Source organism: Puntigrus tetrazona, chromosome 24 (assembly GCF_018831695.1).
Source record: "Puntigrus tetrazona isolate hp1 chromosome 24, ASM1883169v1, whole genome shotgun sequence".
In the NCBI taxonomy this organism is placed as follows: Eukaryota; Metazoa; Chordata; class Actinopteri; order Cypriniformes; family Cyprinidae; genus Puntigrus; species Puntigrus tetrazona.
The window spans coordinates 15,351,401-15,369,012 of NC_056722.1; the positions used below are offsets into that span (position 1 = coordinate 15,351,401).

At 37.8% G+C, this 17,612-nt stretch overlaps 1 protein-coding gene across 1 annotated transcript in view; it reads left to right on the plus strand.

Annotated features, from left to right (window-relative positions):
* The window catches only part of LOC122330238 (CYFIP-related Rac1 interactor B-like), a 41,337-nt gene extending 28,897 nt beyond the window's left edge, over positions 1-12,440 (plus strand). The window contains 10 exon segments of the mRNA XM_043227102.1: positions 1,273-1,368; positions 1,371-1,393; positions 2,035-2,140; positions 6,737-6,876; positions 9,526-9,603; positions 10,833-10,949; positions 11,031-11,110; positions 11,185-11,311; positions 11,510-11,580; positions 11,762-12,440. Of these exon segments, the coding sequence (XP_043083037.1) occupies positions 1,273-1,368; positions 1,371-1,393; positions 2,035-2,140; positions 6,737-6,876; positions 9,526-9,603; positions 10,833-10,949; positions 11,031-11,110; positions 11,185-11,311; positions 11,510-11,580; positions 11,762-11,825 (902 nt within the window). The 3' untranslated portion in view covers positions 11,826-12,440.
* Positions 12,441-17,612: the final 5,172 nt, after the last annotated feature.

Below are 17,612 nucleotides of genomic sequence, written 5' to 3' on the forward strand. Positions count from 1 at the left end.
ACTGGACACACTGTGCACTGGAACAGGACCTACTGTAGAAAAAAATCTGCAAGATCATTACACTCTTAATGTGTGCCATCTGAATGCTGGAAATTAAGGAGGTGGCCCTTAATTTCTTAAATTGCATTTGGAGCCAGCTGCCAGTGTTTCATTGAGGTTTCTTTTTTAGATGTGGGCCTAAAGTTTCCACCATTTAAAATTCCACCACTTTGCCTTTTAAACTTATGAAACAGCCTAATCTGTGGAGGCTTGACTCAAATACGCTTTAAGATCCCCAGAGTTTGAATTTAGTCATCATTCTCTTACTCTCTTGTCACTCCAAACCACTTTGAATGAAGATGTTCAGCAGAAGTCTTCATGGTCTCAACATTTGCATGAAATGATTTGCACAACAATCATCTGATAGCAATGGCAAGTTTGGACTGTGTATATCCAAAGTTTGAGTTCCAAGTCTAAATTGTATTGTGTACAAGCTGTATATAAGAAGCTGCTTGTCAAGTAAAAAGTATTAATAAAATAAAATCTGCTAGTGAAGTCTATTTACAGTGATGACATCAAAAATCTAATTTGTAGACCTTGGGTGTTATAATTTTTTTAATAAAAAAATGCAGTGGTTTTAGAAATTGAAAACTATAAATATGAATTTTACTGCAATGTTAAGGTTACATTAGGACAAAACAAGTATGTCTAGTGTTATTTCGATGTTCCTCATTAAGGCTACATTTATTTGATCAAAAATTCATTAAATATTTATATAAATAATAAGCAATACTGTGAAATGATAGAATGAAGAATTAAAAATACTTCTGTTTCTGTTTTGTTCTATTAATTTCAAAGGTGGCATAGCTGAATTTTCAGCAGCCATTTATCCCAGAATCTCATGATCCTTCAGAAATGCTTATTTGGGGCTCATTACATTTATTATGAGTTTTTGTGTAAACCATGATACATGTTTTTCTGAATTCCTTGATGAATGGAATGTTTAGAAGACTACTTGTAAAGAAATACCCTTACTTTAAATACCTACTTTTCTATAGTAATAGTGTAATTTGCCCATAGTAATTTGCAAACAGAGGATTAAATATATTGTACAATGTGTCACCAAATATTCAGTTTTCTTTGAAAAAAGTATATAGCTCTAATATCTCTTTTTTTTTTTTTGCATATGTTCACTTTTAATGTGTCAGACACTAAATGTGACCTTGAAAGACCTTTTGATAAAGACCTTGAAGTCATTTTCTCTCTCTCTCTCTCTCTCTCTCTCGCTTTCAGATGCCCAACCAACAGAAGCAGAGCGGGAAACGTGGGACGGCGTGGATGTGGTCCTAAAGGATGCACTGGGAATACTTGATGAACTACAGGCATATAAAGCGCGGGCCAAGAGATACGAGAGGTACAGGCACACAAATCAAGTTGTTCATGCAAAAATGACTTACAGTATATACATTAATTTGCACAAAAATAAGTTGCTTTAAAGCACAGCATGTTTGTATGATTTGAAATTCTCTGCTCTGCTCAATCACGCCTCAGTATGAGTGAGTGTCAGTGTGATTGATAATCTTGTTGCCACGGATACTGTTGCTATATGGATACAGTTGCCATGGAGTGGCGTCTTCTGCAGAATGAAGTGAATGTTTCTTTTATTTCTTTTTTTCAAATTCATTCAAAAGAATGCGGTGCATTCCTTTTTTATGTCAGCACGCTCAGTAATTATTTTAATGAGCTTCATGTATTTGGAAATTCAAAGGCACACTGAGGTAGAGTGGAAAAAACATTGATTAGATGTTCTGCCCAGTGTCATAATGGAAAAACATAATGAATAAACCTTCAAACCTCTTGTGTGCTTGACATCATTTACATCCTCAAATTGCCACCTCATAGGCACATCATTTAAAAACCTCATCTCTCATACATAATTTTAACATTACCTCATACGGTCATAAAATAATATGTTCCATTTAGAGTTGTGGGAACATTGTTTATATATTGTTTAACAGTTGTTATATTATTAAGATGTTGTGTTTGTTTTTTCAGGCAATCCAGAACCCTAATGACGAGGCATTACAAGACCAGGCATGGGCTGCTGTGGTGCCACTAGTAGGCAAACTAAAGAAGTTCTACGAATTTTCACAGAGATTAGGTACGTTGGCCTGCTTTTCATAGCAGAAGTTACGCAGAAACCTTTTAAATGAACGTTTGGCTTCAAACTTTTACTTCAAACCTAAATGGAACACAAAAAAATATATATTTATCAGAGTGTCCATGCTGCTCTCTTCCACATTATGAAAGTGCATAGTGGCAGAATCTTAAAAATAAAAAAGACAGCACCATAAGTAATATGGAAGTAGTGGGTACGTTATGGTGGCCGAGAGAGCTCAGTGTGTTGCAGAAAATATATAAAAAGCATCAGCAAATTAAGCAAACATCTTCTTCAGTTTAACAGCACATGTGCTGTAATTACTCACAACACGGCTAAATGGAGAAATGTTCATCATGCTCTTATTTTTTTAAATCCCTTCACACTATTATTTTAGGCGGGGAAACTGCAGAAAGTTCTTAAAGGGCTGGTTGTTCAGTTTTGATTGTGGCTTGGATAAAGCTTGATTTAAGAAAATCTTACCAGCCTTTTTTGTAGTCCTTAAATATTTAAAAGAAAATGTTGCAACTTAACTTTAACTTTGATCATCGTAATTTTGCAGATGTTACTCAATGCTCTAACAGCAACATTACATGCTCACTCGCTTAAAAAAAATGTTAAAAATGTGATTAAATTCATAATCACCAACTACTTTAAAGCTTCTCCTTTGTTGACAATGGCTGATTTATAATTTATTTAGGTGTCATAAATTTAACAATTTGGGGTTTGGAATTTTTATGTGAACTGTCTCTTTAAATGTGCTTAATAGCCATTGGCAGTGTCTGTTTCAGTCAGGTTTTTTTCTGTGTTGTAAACATCTTACAAATTAAATGCACACTAACACATCGTGTGCAAACACGCTAACACCTGAGCAGCCCCAGGGAAGCCACAGCTGGTCCTTTCATATTTTTGCACAAAACACAATGGTTGGGGGTAACACACTAGCTGCCGGATAGGCTTAAATGCCATAAATGTTACAAACCTCTCACTGATATACATACATAACAGTACATAAAAATGACCATGATATGTAAGACTTCAGATCATATGGCTTCCTAGGCATTAGCTGTTTTGCTCATCGAAAACACAGGGATGTTGGCAGCATAATAAGACCCAGGCTGATGGCGGTCTTACCCGAAGCCATTGAAACCCTGCACTTTAAATCTATGTAACGGCTTCTGAACTTGTAGTCAATGAGTGCAGGCCAGGCATCTGCCATATGTTACGTAACTCACCAAACGGGGTCATCTTGCTTTCCCGCGCTTTCCGCTCCAGAACACTAAACCGGCTTTTTGCGCAAGCTCTCATACTTGACATGCTTCGCTTAACTACACTGATCACTTGGCGTGTTGTGCTCTCGCTTGACGATGAACCTATCTGTGCATATTAAGTCAAAGTTTGAGCCTTTGGGTGTCAGTGGCGCTATAATTGTATTAACGGCTTGTAAGATGGATGCTGCTGTGTTCTGTCGAGTCTGTCGGGGTCTCCAGACAAGGACAGACTTGCAGAGCAGAGTGGCAGGATTCGTGATTGATTTTCAGTAAAATCATATTAAACAAATAAGGGTCACGCTTAACGTTTAAAGAGTTACTCCACCCCAATTGACATTTTGTCATCACTCATCCCCATGTTGCTCCAAATTTGTAAAAGTTGTATTATAAAACACAAAAACACAATTTAAGCTTGTGACTGTCCCATTGACTGCCATGTAAAAACACTATCAACATGTAGAATGGTATGAAAGACATTGACTATTTTGACAATCGCCATCAGTGGTTTGACCATAATGTTATGAAGCTGTGTGTTTTGACTGACATGGAACAGTGTGTGCAGTTTGCATTCACTGGATACTTTTCATTGTGGCGCTATGGTGAAGCAGAGGAGACGAATTGTTGAATAAAGTCATTATTTTTGTTTTCTTCACATTCAAAGTATTCTCATTGCTTCATAAAATTCAGATTGAACCTCTGATGGCAGATGGCAGTTTATTTTGATGTTCTTTGATGCTTTTCTGACCATGCTGTTTTAAAGGTGCTGTATGTAGGATTTTGACTATACTGAACTATAAAATACTATAATATGTTTGCAGATATTTAAGAAACATGCTAAGTTAACTTACTTTTTATCTGAAAAACATTGTTACAGTTAATTATTCTCCTTTGAAAATGTGCGTTCCGCTCGGAATGTCGGTTGCCTGTTGGAGGAAAACACAGCGGGAATCTGGCAACCTGTGTGTGTGTGTGTGTCTGTGTCAAGTCTGAGTAGGACCAGGCCAAAATTATAGATTTTTTTTTCCAAGAAATCATTAGGATATTCAGTATTTAAGTATTAAGATTTTGTTCTATGAAGATATTTTGTAAATTTTCTACTGTAAATATGTCAAAATTTATTATTGATTAATATGCATTGCCAAGACCTTGTTTGGGCAACTTTTAAAGATGATTTTCTCAATTATTTTGAACCTGCATATTCCAGATTTTCAAATAGCTGTTCTATGCATACTCCAAAAGTCTACCCTTTTATGAACAAGGATCACACATGAAAGCAACAATGTGTGGCTCTAAAAGTGTAATATGTGTATAAATATTAGGCATGCAAATAAGCAACAACTAGTTAATATTAAGAATTGGTTCCATGACTAACATTGATATTCATATATATATATATATATATATATATATATATATATATATATGTTATTATATAAAAAATATATATATACATGCATTTTTATAATCTCTATATATATATATATATATATATATATATTTATATATACATATATATTTATGCATATATATATATATATGTATATATATATATGCCCAAACGTTTTATATATACCACTGTATATTCAGATTTATAATCTTCTTATTTTTCATATTTTGTAAGGGGTGCAATTTTATACCACTGTATATTCAGATTTACTTCTACATATTGACAATTTAAATGTATATATTCTGATTTATATTTATATATTCAAAATTACAACATATATTCAGGATTACAACTATATATTCACAATTTGAATATTCAGACTTAGAACTTTATATTCAGGTTTACTTTTATATATTTAGACTTATAACTATATATTCAGATTTACTTCTATATATGGTCTTTTTTTTATTATTATTGGTATTTTTTTTTTTTCAGTTTTGTTTTTACGGCTCATCTCAAACTACTGTTATTCTTCTGTATATCTGTCATTTTATCATTACCATTATCTCGGTTCTTCTCTTCCTTTCTCGTCATGCGATGAGATGTGACGCACACTCCCTCGCCCTGCCTTGCTTTCCTCCAATCCGCTGTCCTCGCCTTACACTCCATTCTCAGCATGCGCTCTTAAAAGCCGCTCGTCTCAAGCTATGTTTTGACTGGGAGGAGAATAGTGTGCTTCCATGGCCATTTTTAATCAGCTCCTCTGCCCTGGCAAGCTGACTAAAGCAGATGGAGGTCATTACCGCATGGGCAAATCTGCTCAGTTTACTCTACATACTGCTGCAGCCTAAGTCACCAGCCTGAACATTTTTTTCTCTCTCTCTCTCTCACTTACACACACACACACACAGTCTAGTGACTATATTGGCTTGACTATGTAAAACCTAAAAACTCTTGCTTTTTAGTCCATATGGAAATAAAGTAATTACCAGACAAAGCTACCCTCTGTTTACCCTCAGACAGCATTGATTACTGCAGTTTGCAAATGAGCCAATAAAAATAAATCTGCAAACCCCCAAAGTTGTCTTGGAGCAGACTTAATTCAGGTCATCAACTCTTGATGATGCATGGATCTAAAGCCGCATCACCCAACCATTGCTTTTTTTTTTTCAGTATGCAGTACAGGTTTCTTGTGCAATTTTGTAATAGCCAAAGCAAAACACGAATCACATCAAGGGCAACTGTGTTTGGTTTTGTTTATATGTATATTTTAAGAGTTGCATTTGAGATTGGGATTAAAAATTGGGTTGATGTGGACAGACTGAGATCATACCGTTCCTCAACCATAAACTCATTTATGGCTGCTGGGCTGACTCTTATGTAATATAATTATTCTAACATGCCGCAGTGTACTGTGTTGCCTCAATAGAGCAATGGAGAAACTGAGAACGGGAATTGTGGGTTAAGAACAGCCTCTCAAGTCATCAAGCTGTCTACTGAGGCTTAACACATCACCGTGTGTTAGTAAAGTACATAGAGAAACTTCAGATTAAGCCTTATGTAAGAGCGTGCCTTTTGTGTAGCCTGGTGTATGTTTGTGTATGTGTGAGAACTTAGTTTGAGGTAATGCATTAAATAACATTATTAGTTATTTTTAGTTAATTGGGCCATGTATGGTACAAGATGTTTTGTTATTTGATGAAAAGATTTATTCTTAGCGTTGGTCTAGTATTGCAGAATCTTAATAGTATATTGTTTGAAACAAACAATATAGAGTATTTTATGGGCGCACATACATATATGTAGTTGATGTTGTTATTAATAATGCTAATATAACTAATCAGTGGGTAGTTGTTTATTATTGGTAAAAACAATCTATTTGATCTGTTGCACTCAGTAAGAACCTAATTGACCCTAACCGACCATTTTGTGACTCTACAGAGGCAGCGCTGCATAGTCTGTTGAGAGCACTTACTAGTGAGACATACAATGACCCTACACAGCATCTGGAGAGAGAGCAAGCCCTTGCCAAACAGTTTGCTGAGATCCTGCACTTCACACTGCGCTTTGATGAGTTAAAGGTGAGGACCATACCTCAGTACAAGAACTCATTTTCATTTTTTACTGATAATGGTTTGACCTGTTCATTTTAACTGAGTCGGTCGTTGAATTAATTTGCATCTACAATTCTAGTTTATTTAAATGTTTTTTTGGCATTGGATGTGCACTGATACTACAAGGAGCTAACACAATACAAAGTCCTATAATGAGAAAAAACGATTCAATTTAATCCTATTATTTTAATTTATTTCTATTTCTGTTTGTATAAATATATTAGCCATTATGGGTTTTTTTTGCATTCATTTTAGCTTCAAGATTAAGAACTTAATGATGGTATTGTATTAGTTGCATTATATTGACTTCTCATTTATGATGGCTTAAAATATTACGGTATTGAAAATGTATTTACTAATGATGAAATGATTAGTTATGGGAGGGACTAAAATGTAACAGATGTATACATCCAGATGTAGTACTGTAATTTTTATTTGGGGAAAAATTCGTAATTGTTTGGAAAATATTATACCTAAATGTTTAATTATGAAACAATCCTAATGAACCCAAAATGTGCTTTTTTTTTTTTAAAATACAAAGTCCATGAGAATTAATTAATTAATGTTCTGTAGTCAAATTAAATGCATAATAAAAAGATGTAAGTCCAGAATTTTAACACACAGCCTGCTGTTACACATTACCATGCGATTGATGAGGCTGACCAGGATGTGATGCCTTAACAAGCTTCCACTTCTCTTTAATGACATGCTAATTGTGATTAGAAACCAGCTAATGAGAAAATAATTGCTTTCCAATTGCACGTGTCAGTTTTCGCTGCCCCAGGTGCTTGCCAAACCTTTCGTGACATTTAAGATCACAAGAAAATGCTTTTGATCTTTTGCTCTCCTCAATTTCTCATTCTCATCTTAAACACCCGCTGTTTCTTTCACACTTAATTAACAATGCAGAACGGACACTTAAAAGTGTACACATAGATCGAAATAGCTGTAGTGTGCTTTTACACACTCCTGTGACCATGTCAGAACCTCAGGCACTCAGACAACCCTAAATGACTGAACAGTAAACCACCTCACTTGTCTCGGTTTATGTGTCCAAAGAAATCAAATAATGTGTCGTCTAGCCGTTTTCTTATTCACCTCGGCACCAACACTAGCGCCTTTTATATCCTGCTCTTGCTAATGCAAACATTCGCATATACCCCGGCCTCTCTGGCGAGAGCTGGGATGTCCCAATTAAAAGCCCGCCCCCCAGATGGGGTTGCTAAATGCGAGAAGGTAGGGGGGTGTAAGGTGGCATGCCAACCTCCATCCAACCATGCCCTCCTCTCAGCTTGGCGCAGTGACCTACTTCAGCCCGCCAATGTCGTAGCGCCGCACGCTGCAGGGATAGGATGGGCTGTCTGGTCTGACAGTAAATCGACTGCATTAGTTTTGTCGACAACATGTCATTTGAGGATATGGTTTTGATTTATTTTGAGTTATCCACATAACCATTATTAGTCCTAATAAGGCTACTGTATCTTTTCATTTTCATTTTCTAAAGCCTCTAATTGATCAAAACATTGCAGAAAAATTTGATAATTAAACAAACTAAACTTATATATGCAGTATCTAAATGTTATGTATAAAAATACATGTCTAAAAATTCAGTAGACTTAAATCTAAAAATTAGATTTTTCTATATTTTCAGAATTATAGTTGACCTCTGCTCTTCCAAATCCTAATTAATTCTTCTCCCTGACCTTTGTCTTCTAACCCGTCTCTGCTGTCATCTTGACAAGCAACCCCCTCCTTTGTCATCGAAATTGCCACTGAACCCTAAATTGAACATGACTCTTCATTAAAGCATGTTTATCCATCTGTCACAATCTACAAATCTTTTGTGTTGTGGTTTAGGTTTAAATAGTACTTCTATAGAGGATGTATGGGTCCCAGACAATCTCAGTCCTGGCAGATAAAGATTGCTCTGATTACCCAAAGGAACTGGTAGCCATTTATGTAGAGCTTTAACTAATCTTGTAAGTGTTCTTTGCCTTCGAGGCTACCAGGCTGCATTTGTCTATTTCAGTCCCGTCACACCAGGAGATTTGCTTCCCTTTGAAACACCTTTGTATACACAATTTCATTTTAGTAATGTTAAGGCAAGCAACACTATTACTATTGTTTATTCTTACAGTAGCGAGTTTTCACAAGTTCATAACTTTGAGTATTAAACTTTGTTACTTTGTCAGTAACCTACAGCATAGCAACATGGCAATGCCCTAGCAACTATACTGCTAAAAACCAATATGAACATCTTAACAACTGCATAGCAATGGTCTGGCAATCTCTCACAACTAGCAAGGATTGTAAATGAAGACTGGTGTAATGGCTGCCTTTAAATCTTTTCAATCTCTCAGTGTCACATGATCCTAAAAACATTCTCAAAAAACAATGTGGTAAACGGTCGTATGCTGCTTAATATTTTCGTGGAAACTTTTTCTTTCAAACAGTATTATTTGATTGCAGATTCAAAAGAACAGCATTTTATTTGAAACTGAATATTTTGTAAATAGTAAATGATAAATCAACTTAATGTGTCTTGGCTAAACAAAAGCAAATATCTTAAAGAAACTTTTGAATGTTAGTGTAGATTAATTTTTCATTCTTCTGCAGATGACAAATCCTGCCATTCAGAATGACTTCAGTTATTACAGGAGGACCTTGAGCCGCATGAGGATCAATAATGTTCCTGTGAGTTTTCTTGAGAATGGAAACTGCCACCTCTATATCGCTATTTTTTTATTCACCTTTCTGTGCACTACACTTCTGTCCTTACTTAACATCCTTTATCCACACCTGTTTTTTACGTTTAAAGTAAAAATACGCCTTCGATTTTATCTAAACCCCTTTCACATAACTAACACATTTCCTCTTCTTTCTTACTCACATACTCAGCCACTCAGCCACTTGCACATACCAGCCCTCAGGGGACTGTTGAGGACCCAAACAGAAAATGGCCTCCCACTGGGAGAGTGAGTGAGTTCTGAGATGCTCACTGAAGTGCATTGAGGTGCACCAATATAGTGTGGCACCTGATCTGTGGTCAGCTTTTGTGCCTGTCCTCCCCAGAGATGCCTTGCCCTCCTAGGACTAAATATCTGATCTCAGAGCGGGCCACATACATAGTCCTAGGGGAAACCGTGCAGTCTGCATTCCTTGTTTAGTGAAGTGGCGCTGGTTTTCCCCTCATATTCTCCCAGACTGAATTCAGTAGCCCCACACTGGTTCCCCAGGGCCCTACTACTGTAAGAGAGCTAAATAAATCACTCCAGCTAGCACTCAACACATCTGCACTAATAGTTTAGACTATTGTTTAATGCATGAATGTATTTTTAGACTTGACACACCAGAATGTGCAGGTGTATGCAGTTTACTGTAAGATTAAACCGCTTTCTTATTAAATAAAAACAAATTTGTTATTGTCTGGCTGGCCTCGTTTTGAAGCTGATGCTTCGGCTGCTTTGAAAAGGGTTTTCAAGTAACCCTTGTTATTCAGCAGAATACAGTAAGACAGATAATTAAATTAATTTCACTGATAAGATTTTTAATTATTCATTCAAAGCTTAATTTACTTTTTATGTCTGGGGATGTTTTTATTTTTCCCATCCTTGTCCAATTTGATGTTTCTCCGATTTATCCCCCGTTAACCAAAATTATTTTGCATTGTTACTGAAATTATGCTAACATAAGGGTTAGATGACATCCATCCATTTTTAAAGGATTAATTTTAATATTTAGAAGATTTATGACGTGTGAATTTTTAGACTGATTTTTCACCTGAGAAATTGGGGCACAGGAAAAAAAAAAAAAAAAAGTAATGCTTTTAACGCTTATCCATATTCGCATTGTTCTGAGTTCTGAGAAACCTTTCAGAAGGCAAAATGTTAATTTAATAATGTTTTTGGTGTCTGTCCGTGTAGGCAGAGGGAGAAAATGAGGTGAATAATGAACTGGCCAATCGGATATCTCTATTTTATGCTGATGCCACGCCCATGCTAAAGACATTAAGTGATGGCACAACAAAATTTGTATCTGAGGTAAGCAAAAATATTTCATATCAGTTGTCGGTGACGCTTTTTAAAAAAAATCATATATTTTTTTTTGCTTTTGCCCAACAGAATAAAAACTTGCCCATCGAAAACACAACAGATGTATTAAGCACCATGGCAAGCGTGTGCAAAGTTATGCTGGAAACCCCGTAAGTCTGCCATTTTCTCATCTCTCCGCTGATCCCATGATTGTTGCTTATTAATTAATTAATTTTTTATTCAGGGAGTATCGCAGCCGTTTCAGCAGTGAGGAGACCGTTTCCTTCTGCTTGCGTGTCATGGTGGGGGTCATCATCCTCTACGACTACGTCCATCCCGTCGGCGCATTCGCGAAGTCCTCCAAAATAGACGTGAGTGAAACCATCACCTCCTGTTATTGCAAAGCCGTCTCTGAAGTTTTTTCCCCTCCCGCTGGGCACTAACACTGACCCATAATCATAGTGCTTAGAAAACGTGGCGATGGCTCTCTCACAGCATCATGACTCATAAGGTTGAGTGCTGTCATTACTCTGCCACTCTAACCATGGTTGCTTTTTTCCCCCAAACAGATGAAAGGCTGCATTAAAGTGCTCAGAGATCAGCCACCAAACAGTGTGGAAGGTCTTCTAAATGCTCTCAGGTAAAAAAAAAAAAAAAAATCTTGAATATTATCATAGAAAAGATTATCATATTAATATTGTGTCAATCTGCTAACTTTTTTCCGTTCTTATGTTTTTGCTGTTTTTTTTTTTGCATCATTGCTAGAGAGATTCTTGTAGATTCAGCAGTAAATGTAATATTACTTAATGTCTTCTATGCAGGTACACAACAAAACATCTTAATGATGAGTCAACCACTAAGACCATTAAAAGCATGCTGCAGTAGCAACAAAACTCTGGGACACACCACTGGCCTCAAGCAGATGCTCAGGAGATGCACATACACTCTTTCTCCTGGACTAAAGCAATGCACAGAATGTTTTTCCTTTTTTTTCTTTTTCTTTTTTTTTTTTATTAAACCGGAAAAAAATCAGACAAAAGCTTCTCTAATCTTTCCTTGTCTTTTTACAAAGCAGATGCTACTGGCGTTATGTGTGGTTTTCTGTGCCAAAATGGTTTTGCTGAAATCCCTCGTTTTTAACGTTCCTGAAAGACAGCCATGCTACTGATGGCAGCTATGAAAGCATTGTTAGATTATGTTTGTGGTAAATGTGTTAATTTAGCGTGTTTCCCTATAAAGGGAGGGTGAGTGTTTTGACTTGAATATAAAATATCTATCTATATTATCTATATGATCTAGATATAATTATATATAAAAAAAGAGAGAAGTATATTATTTTTTTGTATTAATATTTAATGTTACATCCACTGCATGGCAAATTGATTACATGTCTTCTATTTAAGAGAAAACTAATGTTTCAAATTAATTTGTATGTTTGTGTAAAGGAAAAGGTGTTTAAATTATGTTTTGAAATGGTACTTAGAGATTAAAAATTGAGGTTTTTTGTTTTTGTTTTTTTCAGGTTTTATATTTTTTATAGTTCTTGATTTATGCATTTTCCCCTGTAGGTGTTGTAATTTTCTGTTTTGTTCTTTTATGACCTGAATACTAGCTTTCAAAACTGTGATAGTTTGTAATCTGTGTCATATGTGATGACAACATGATCTTAAGAGGAAATAAAATGCTTTCATTTTATAATGATGTTTACATTTTTTAAATGCAATGTTACTTAGTTACATGCAAATGAGCAGCACATTTCTGGTATTATGCAAATCACAAGTGGCTTGTGGCATCACATGCGTGATGTTTGCATTTTGAAATTCTGGGGATGCGTGTGCAACTGCCGATTGCACATGACAAAATCAACTCAATTTCATTTTTATATCGTGACATATTAATGAATAAAATAAGGGAAATTTATTTATTTAGATTATGCCACAATAACTGATAACTGAGAAATAGAGATTAATACATATAGACTTTGTTACTGATCAATGATATTGTGATGGACAGTATGGTTTTCTAAAAATGTCTGTTAATGTGTTGTCCATTCAAGATCTGCTCTCTTCTCTCTTATCTGTTCTAATTGGCAGGAATCATCTGCCAGTTTCAACACGCTCGCAATCAAGTATTCACAGGCTGTGGCTGTAAGGGTGTGGCTATAGTAATTCTGCAGTAAGTGCTTGTATGAAGGTCAGAAAGGATGGATGGGGAAAGGCACTGCAGGGCTCTCTGCATTCTGTCAGTGGAACTCTGGGTTGTGGAGTGAGAGAGTTTAGGGTGGGTCCTGTAACCATGCAGCACTTCTGGATTGGGGGAACAAGAGTGCAGGAAAGCAGGTCATGTAATGGGTGGGTCTGCAGCACCGCTAAAATACTTTATACAACAAATGATTCAAAAAAATCTTTAATGGTTAGTGTGTTAATTTTGGGTGACCGTGAAATGCATCCTAATTAATATTTTATAAATTGATTTGATTTATGAAATAGGGATCGCATGATTTATTTGAGTGACAATGAGTGAAACATTTTAGACACATTTTACAGATATCATTGATCTCAACATGCTTTTGATAATAGCTTGGTGCCAGTTTTCCTTTCTAAACTGCATCTTATTGTATTTTGTCTGGCTATTTAAGCTATTGGAAAGGATGGGAAATAATGAGCCTCAAACTAGGGGTTAGATTACAAAGTAGCTACTACAGAGTCCTTATTTAGTTGAATGGCTTCACCATAGATTCTGTAGAAATATACTGTAGTTTACCCTGCTGGTGACTGTAAACAACATAAAATTTCATCTGTGGACTTCAGCAGTTAATGTTGTAAACAGTTTTCAAACAGGCCTGCCTTATTAAAGTAGATGTACAGACCTCTTTATTCATAGTTCAGACCTAATGTTTTAAGGGAATATGAAACTGTTACTGTGTGGTTTCTGAGAATTCTCAAGCAAAGAAGAAGGACATGCTATCTCATGACACAAGAAATTGGTAAACCACAAAACTGTTACTTGCCCACTCTCACATTTTTTAATATTTATTAAAAGACATTGTGAAGAGGAAGGTCTTGTTCTTCCACAATTCACGTTCACATGGGTTAACCGGACAAAATAAAAAGTGTTCCCATGCATACATTTCATATATATTTTTCAGTTTCAGAACATAAAAATGACTAATTAAATTATTTCTTAAATGCGTTGACCTTTTGATTAAAATCAAATAATTAAAACTGAATTAAGAAACAACAGTTTTAACAATTATTAGACTAACATTTAGTAATGTGCTTTTATCTTAGTAACATACAGTGTACTGTATCCATTGTAAGTGGAGTCTCCATGAGAATAATAAGCATTAATCATATATTTTATATATTGTGACGGGAGGAGCCAGCGACAGACACAGTGGGCGTGGCGTCAGGCCTCGGAGAGGCTTTTATTGACAAAATAATAATAATACAAAATAAAGTGTCCATGGGAAAAGTGTCCAAATAAAAGGGGGATCTGGTGTCCTCGTCGTGCCGCGAGAAAAAGTGAAGGTTGAGGCCGTGTTCCAGGGGAAGGGTCCAGGTAAGGGCGGAGTCCGGTGGTCGCCACGCCCCTTTTTCTGGTCCGGGCGCGAGGGGCGGCGGCTTCTTCACAGGCGTCTCCGTCGCCTTCGTGCTCCGGGCGGCAGAGTGGGATGGCTCCAGCTCTGTGTTCACGGACGGTGATGTGAGGTCCATCGCGCACCTTCCTGGACCCACGAGGACACCAGCGTGCATGCACGGGGAGAGACCGGTCTCCGAGGGAGGCGCGCAGGGCATTTAACGGCGGCGGTGACAAGGCTAAATCCTTCAGGTGTGCCTCGTCACACGCCGCCAGACCTGCCAATACCACGCCCCTCCTCTCGAACCACCCACTCCGTCCAAGCCCTGGTGAAGGCGGCGAATGACTGGTCACATTCCTCCTCCGTCAACCCCGTCAGGCGTTCGCCGCCACGCAGGAGTGCTACCTTCCTCAACCAGGCTCCAGCGGTCATGGGCGGGGCATGGATTCGCACTCGGGCACTCCACTGTTGGGACAGAGAAATCATAAATTGGCAAGACTGGAATGCTCAACCAGCCACCGGGTAAATGACAGTAAGCGCAAAGCGTCTTACCCTTCCTGGTGGCTGAGAGACGGTCTCCGTTGTTCCTCCGTCACGGCATGCTGTACCAGCGAGAGGATGACGTCATCAGATGTCAACTGTCCCTTGTCTAAGCTCCGCCTTGCCCGCATTCTCCACCACTGTTCTGGGGGAGCCAGCGACAGACACAGTGGGCGTGGCGTCTTGAGGCTCGGAGGGCTTTAAATGACAAAATAATAATAATAATACAAAATAAAGTGTCCATGGGAAAAGTGTCTCAAATCGCAGGGGGATCTGGTGTCTAAATGCCGTGCCACACCGGAAAGTGAAGGTTGAGGCCGTGTTCCAGGGGAAGGGTCCAGGTAAGGGGCGGAGTCCGGCGGTCCTGACTCTCGCTCCCTTTTTCTGGTCCGGAAGCGCGAGGCGGCGGCTTCTTCAGTCTGGCGTCTCCGTCGCCCGTTGCTCCGGGCGGCAGAGTGGGATGAGCTCTGTGTTCATGAGGAGGGCCAAAATACCTGCCTGAGAGGTGCAGAAGTCTCATTGACAGTTACAGGACGCGAGGACACCAGCATGCATGCGGGGAAGAGACCGGTCTCCCGAGGAAGGCGCGCAGGGCATTTAACGGCTGCGAGTGACAAGGCTAAATCCCCTTCAGGTGTGCCTCGTCTCATTGCCGCCAACCTGGCCAATATACGCCCCTCCTCTCGAACATATACTCCCGTCAGGAGCCTGGTGAAGAGCGGCGAATAAAGGACGGGGTGATGGTGACAATAATCATATATATATATATATATATATATATATATATATATATATGAATAATGCCTGTGTAGAACAATTCAGATCAGTCACTTCATTTCATTTTATAGTACAATCATGGTCAAAATTGTTGGCACCCTGAAATATTTTCAGAAAATCAAGTATTTCACACAGAAAAGTATTGCATTAACATTTTGCTATACACATGTTGATTCCCATTGTGTGTATTGGAACAAAACAGAAAAAAAGGGAGGAAAAACAAATTTGACAATGTCGCACAAAACCTAATATTTGGTTGCACACCCTTTGGAAAAAATAACTGAAATCAGTCACTTCCTATAACCATCAATAAGCTTCTTGCACCTCTTACCCGGAATTTTGAATCACTCTTCCTTTGCAAACTGCTCCAGGTCTGTCTATTGGAAGGACATCTTTTCTCAACAGCAATTTTAAGATCTCTCCAAAACGACCCCAAAACATCCTTGATACACCATATTTGACTGTAGGTAGTGTGTTGTTTTCTTTGTAGGCCTCATTCCGTTTTGTAAACAGCAGAATGATGTGCTTTACCAAAAAGCTCTCTTGGTCTCATCTGTCCACAAGACGTTTTCCCAGAAGGATTTTGGCTTACTCAAGTACATTTTGGCAAACTGTAGTCTTGCTTTTTTATGTCTCTGTTACAGCAGTGGGGTCCTCCTGGGTCCCCTGCCATAGCGTTTAATTTAATTTAAATGTCGATGGGTAGTTTGCACTGACACCGATGAACCCCGAGCCTGCAGGACAGCTTGAATTTCTTTGGAACTTGTTTGGAGCTGCTTATTCACCATCCGGGCTATCCTGCATTGCAACCTTTTCTACGTTTTTCTCTTCCGTCCACGTCTAAAGTAAGATGGCCTTGTCAATTAACTATTGTGGGAGGGCCCTGTGCAAGAACTACATCATTCTCACAGGATGATGAGCCTGATCTGAGCATTTTAAAATAGGCATTAAAAAAACTCAGGGTGGATTTTTATCATTATAGTGTGGACGTGTACTCACATTTCCAACACAGATTTATGTTAAAACAACATGTAAAGTTAATTTTGCATCTGATGACCCCTTTAAGGGATGTTCACACTAACAGTGATAACCAGCGACAGATCAAGTCATTCATCCTCAGTGTGAGTTGCATATTTGTGTCGTGAAAGACAAGGTAAGTCAAATAGGAATGTCTACTTGTATCAACTGGTGATATTCCCTAAGTTAATTGCTCTAAATATAATTGGACTTTTAGAAGACGTGTCTGGGGCTCTTGTCAGTGTATCATGTTGGTCTGATGTTCATTTTAAGGCACATGGTTTTAGTTCACCAGTCACGTGACTAAGACTAGGTGAGGTCTCTGTTGTTTGAGTAGTCACTGGACACCATAGAACATGTGGTTTGATGTGGGGCCCTCACAAAGTGCCGGCACTGTCAGCATACAGCCAGAGGTGCAATTTACACTTCAACAACTGCAAGACTCTCTCCTTTAACACCCACTCACTTAAGGGATTTCACTTACTGGCCACATCTGTGACTGTCTAACTAAGCCATAGACTGTTTTTCAGTATTGTGAATATCTAGCCATCTAAAGAGTCTTAGCATATCAGAATAGTCCTAGTGCTGGCAGCTCCAACTGTGATAAAAACACCTTGGCTAGTGATCCTTCCGCCGCTTTTGGCCTCTCACATGAAAAGGCCCCAGATAACGTTAGAAAATTGCTGTGTACAGCAATTAAAATGTTGCATTTTTATTACATCATACTGTTAAATGTAAATGTAAAATGAAATGTTTCT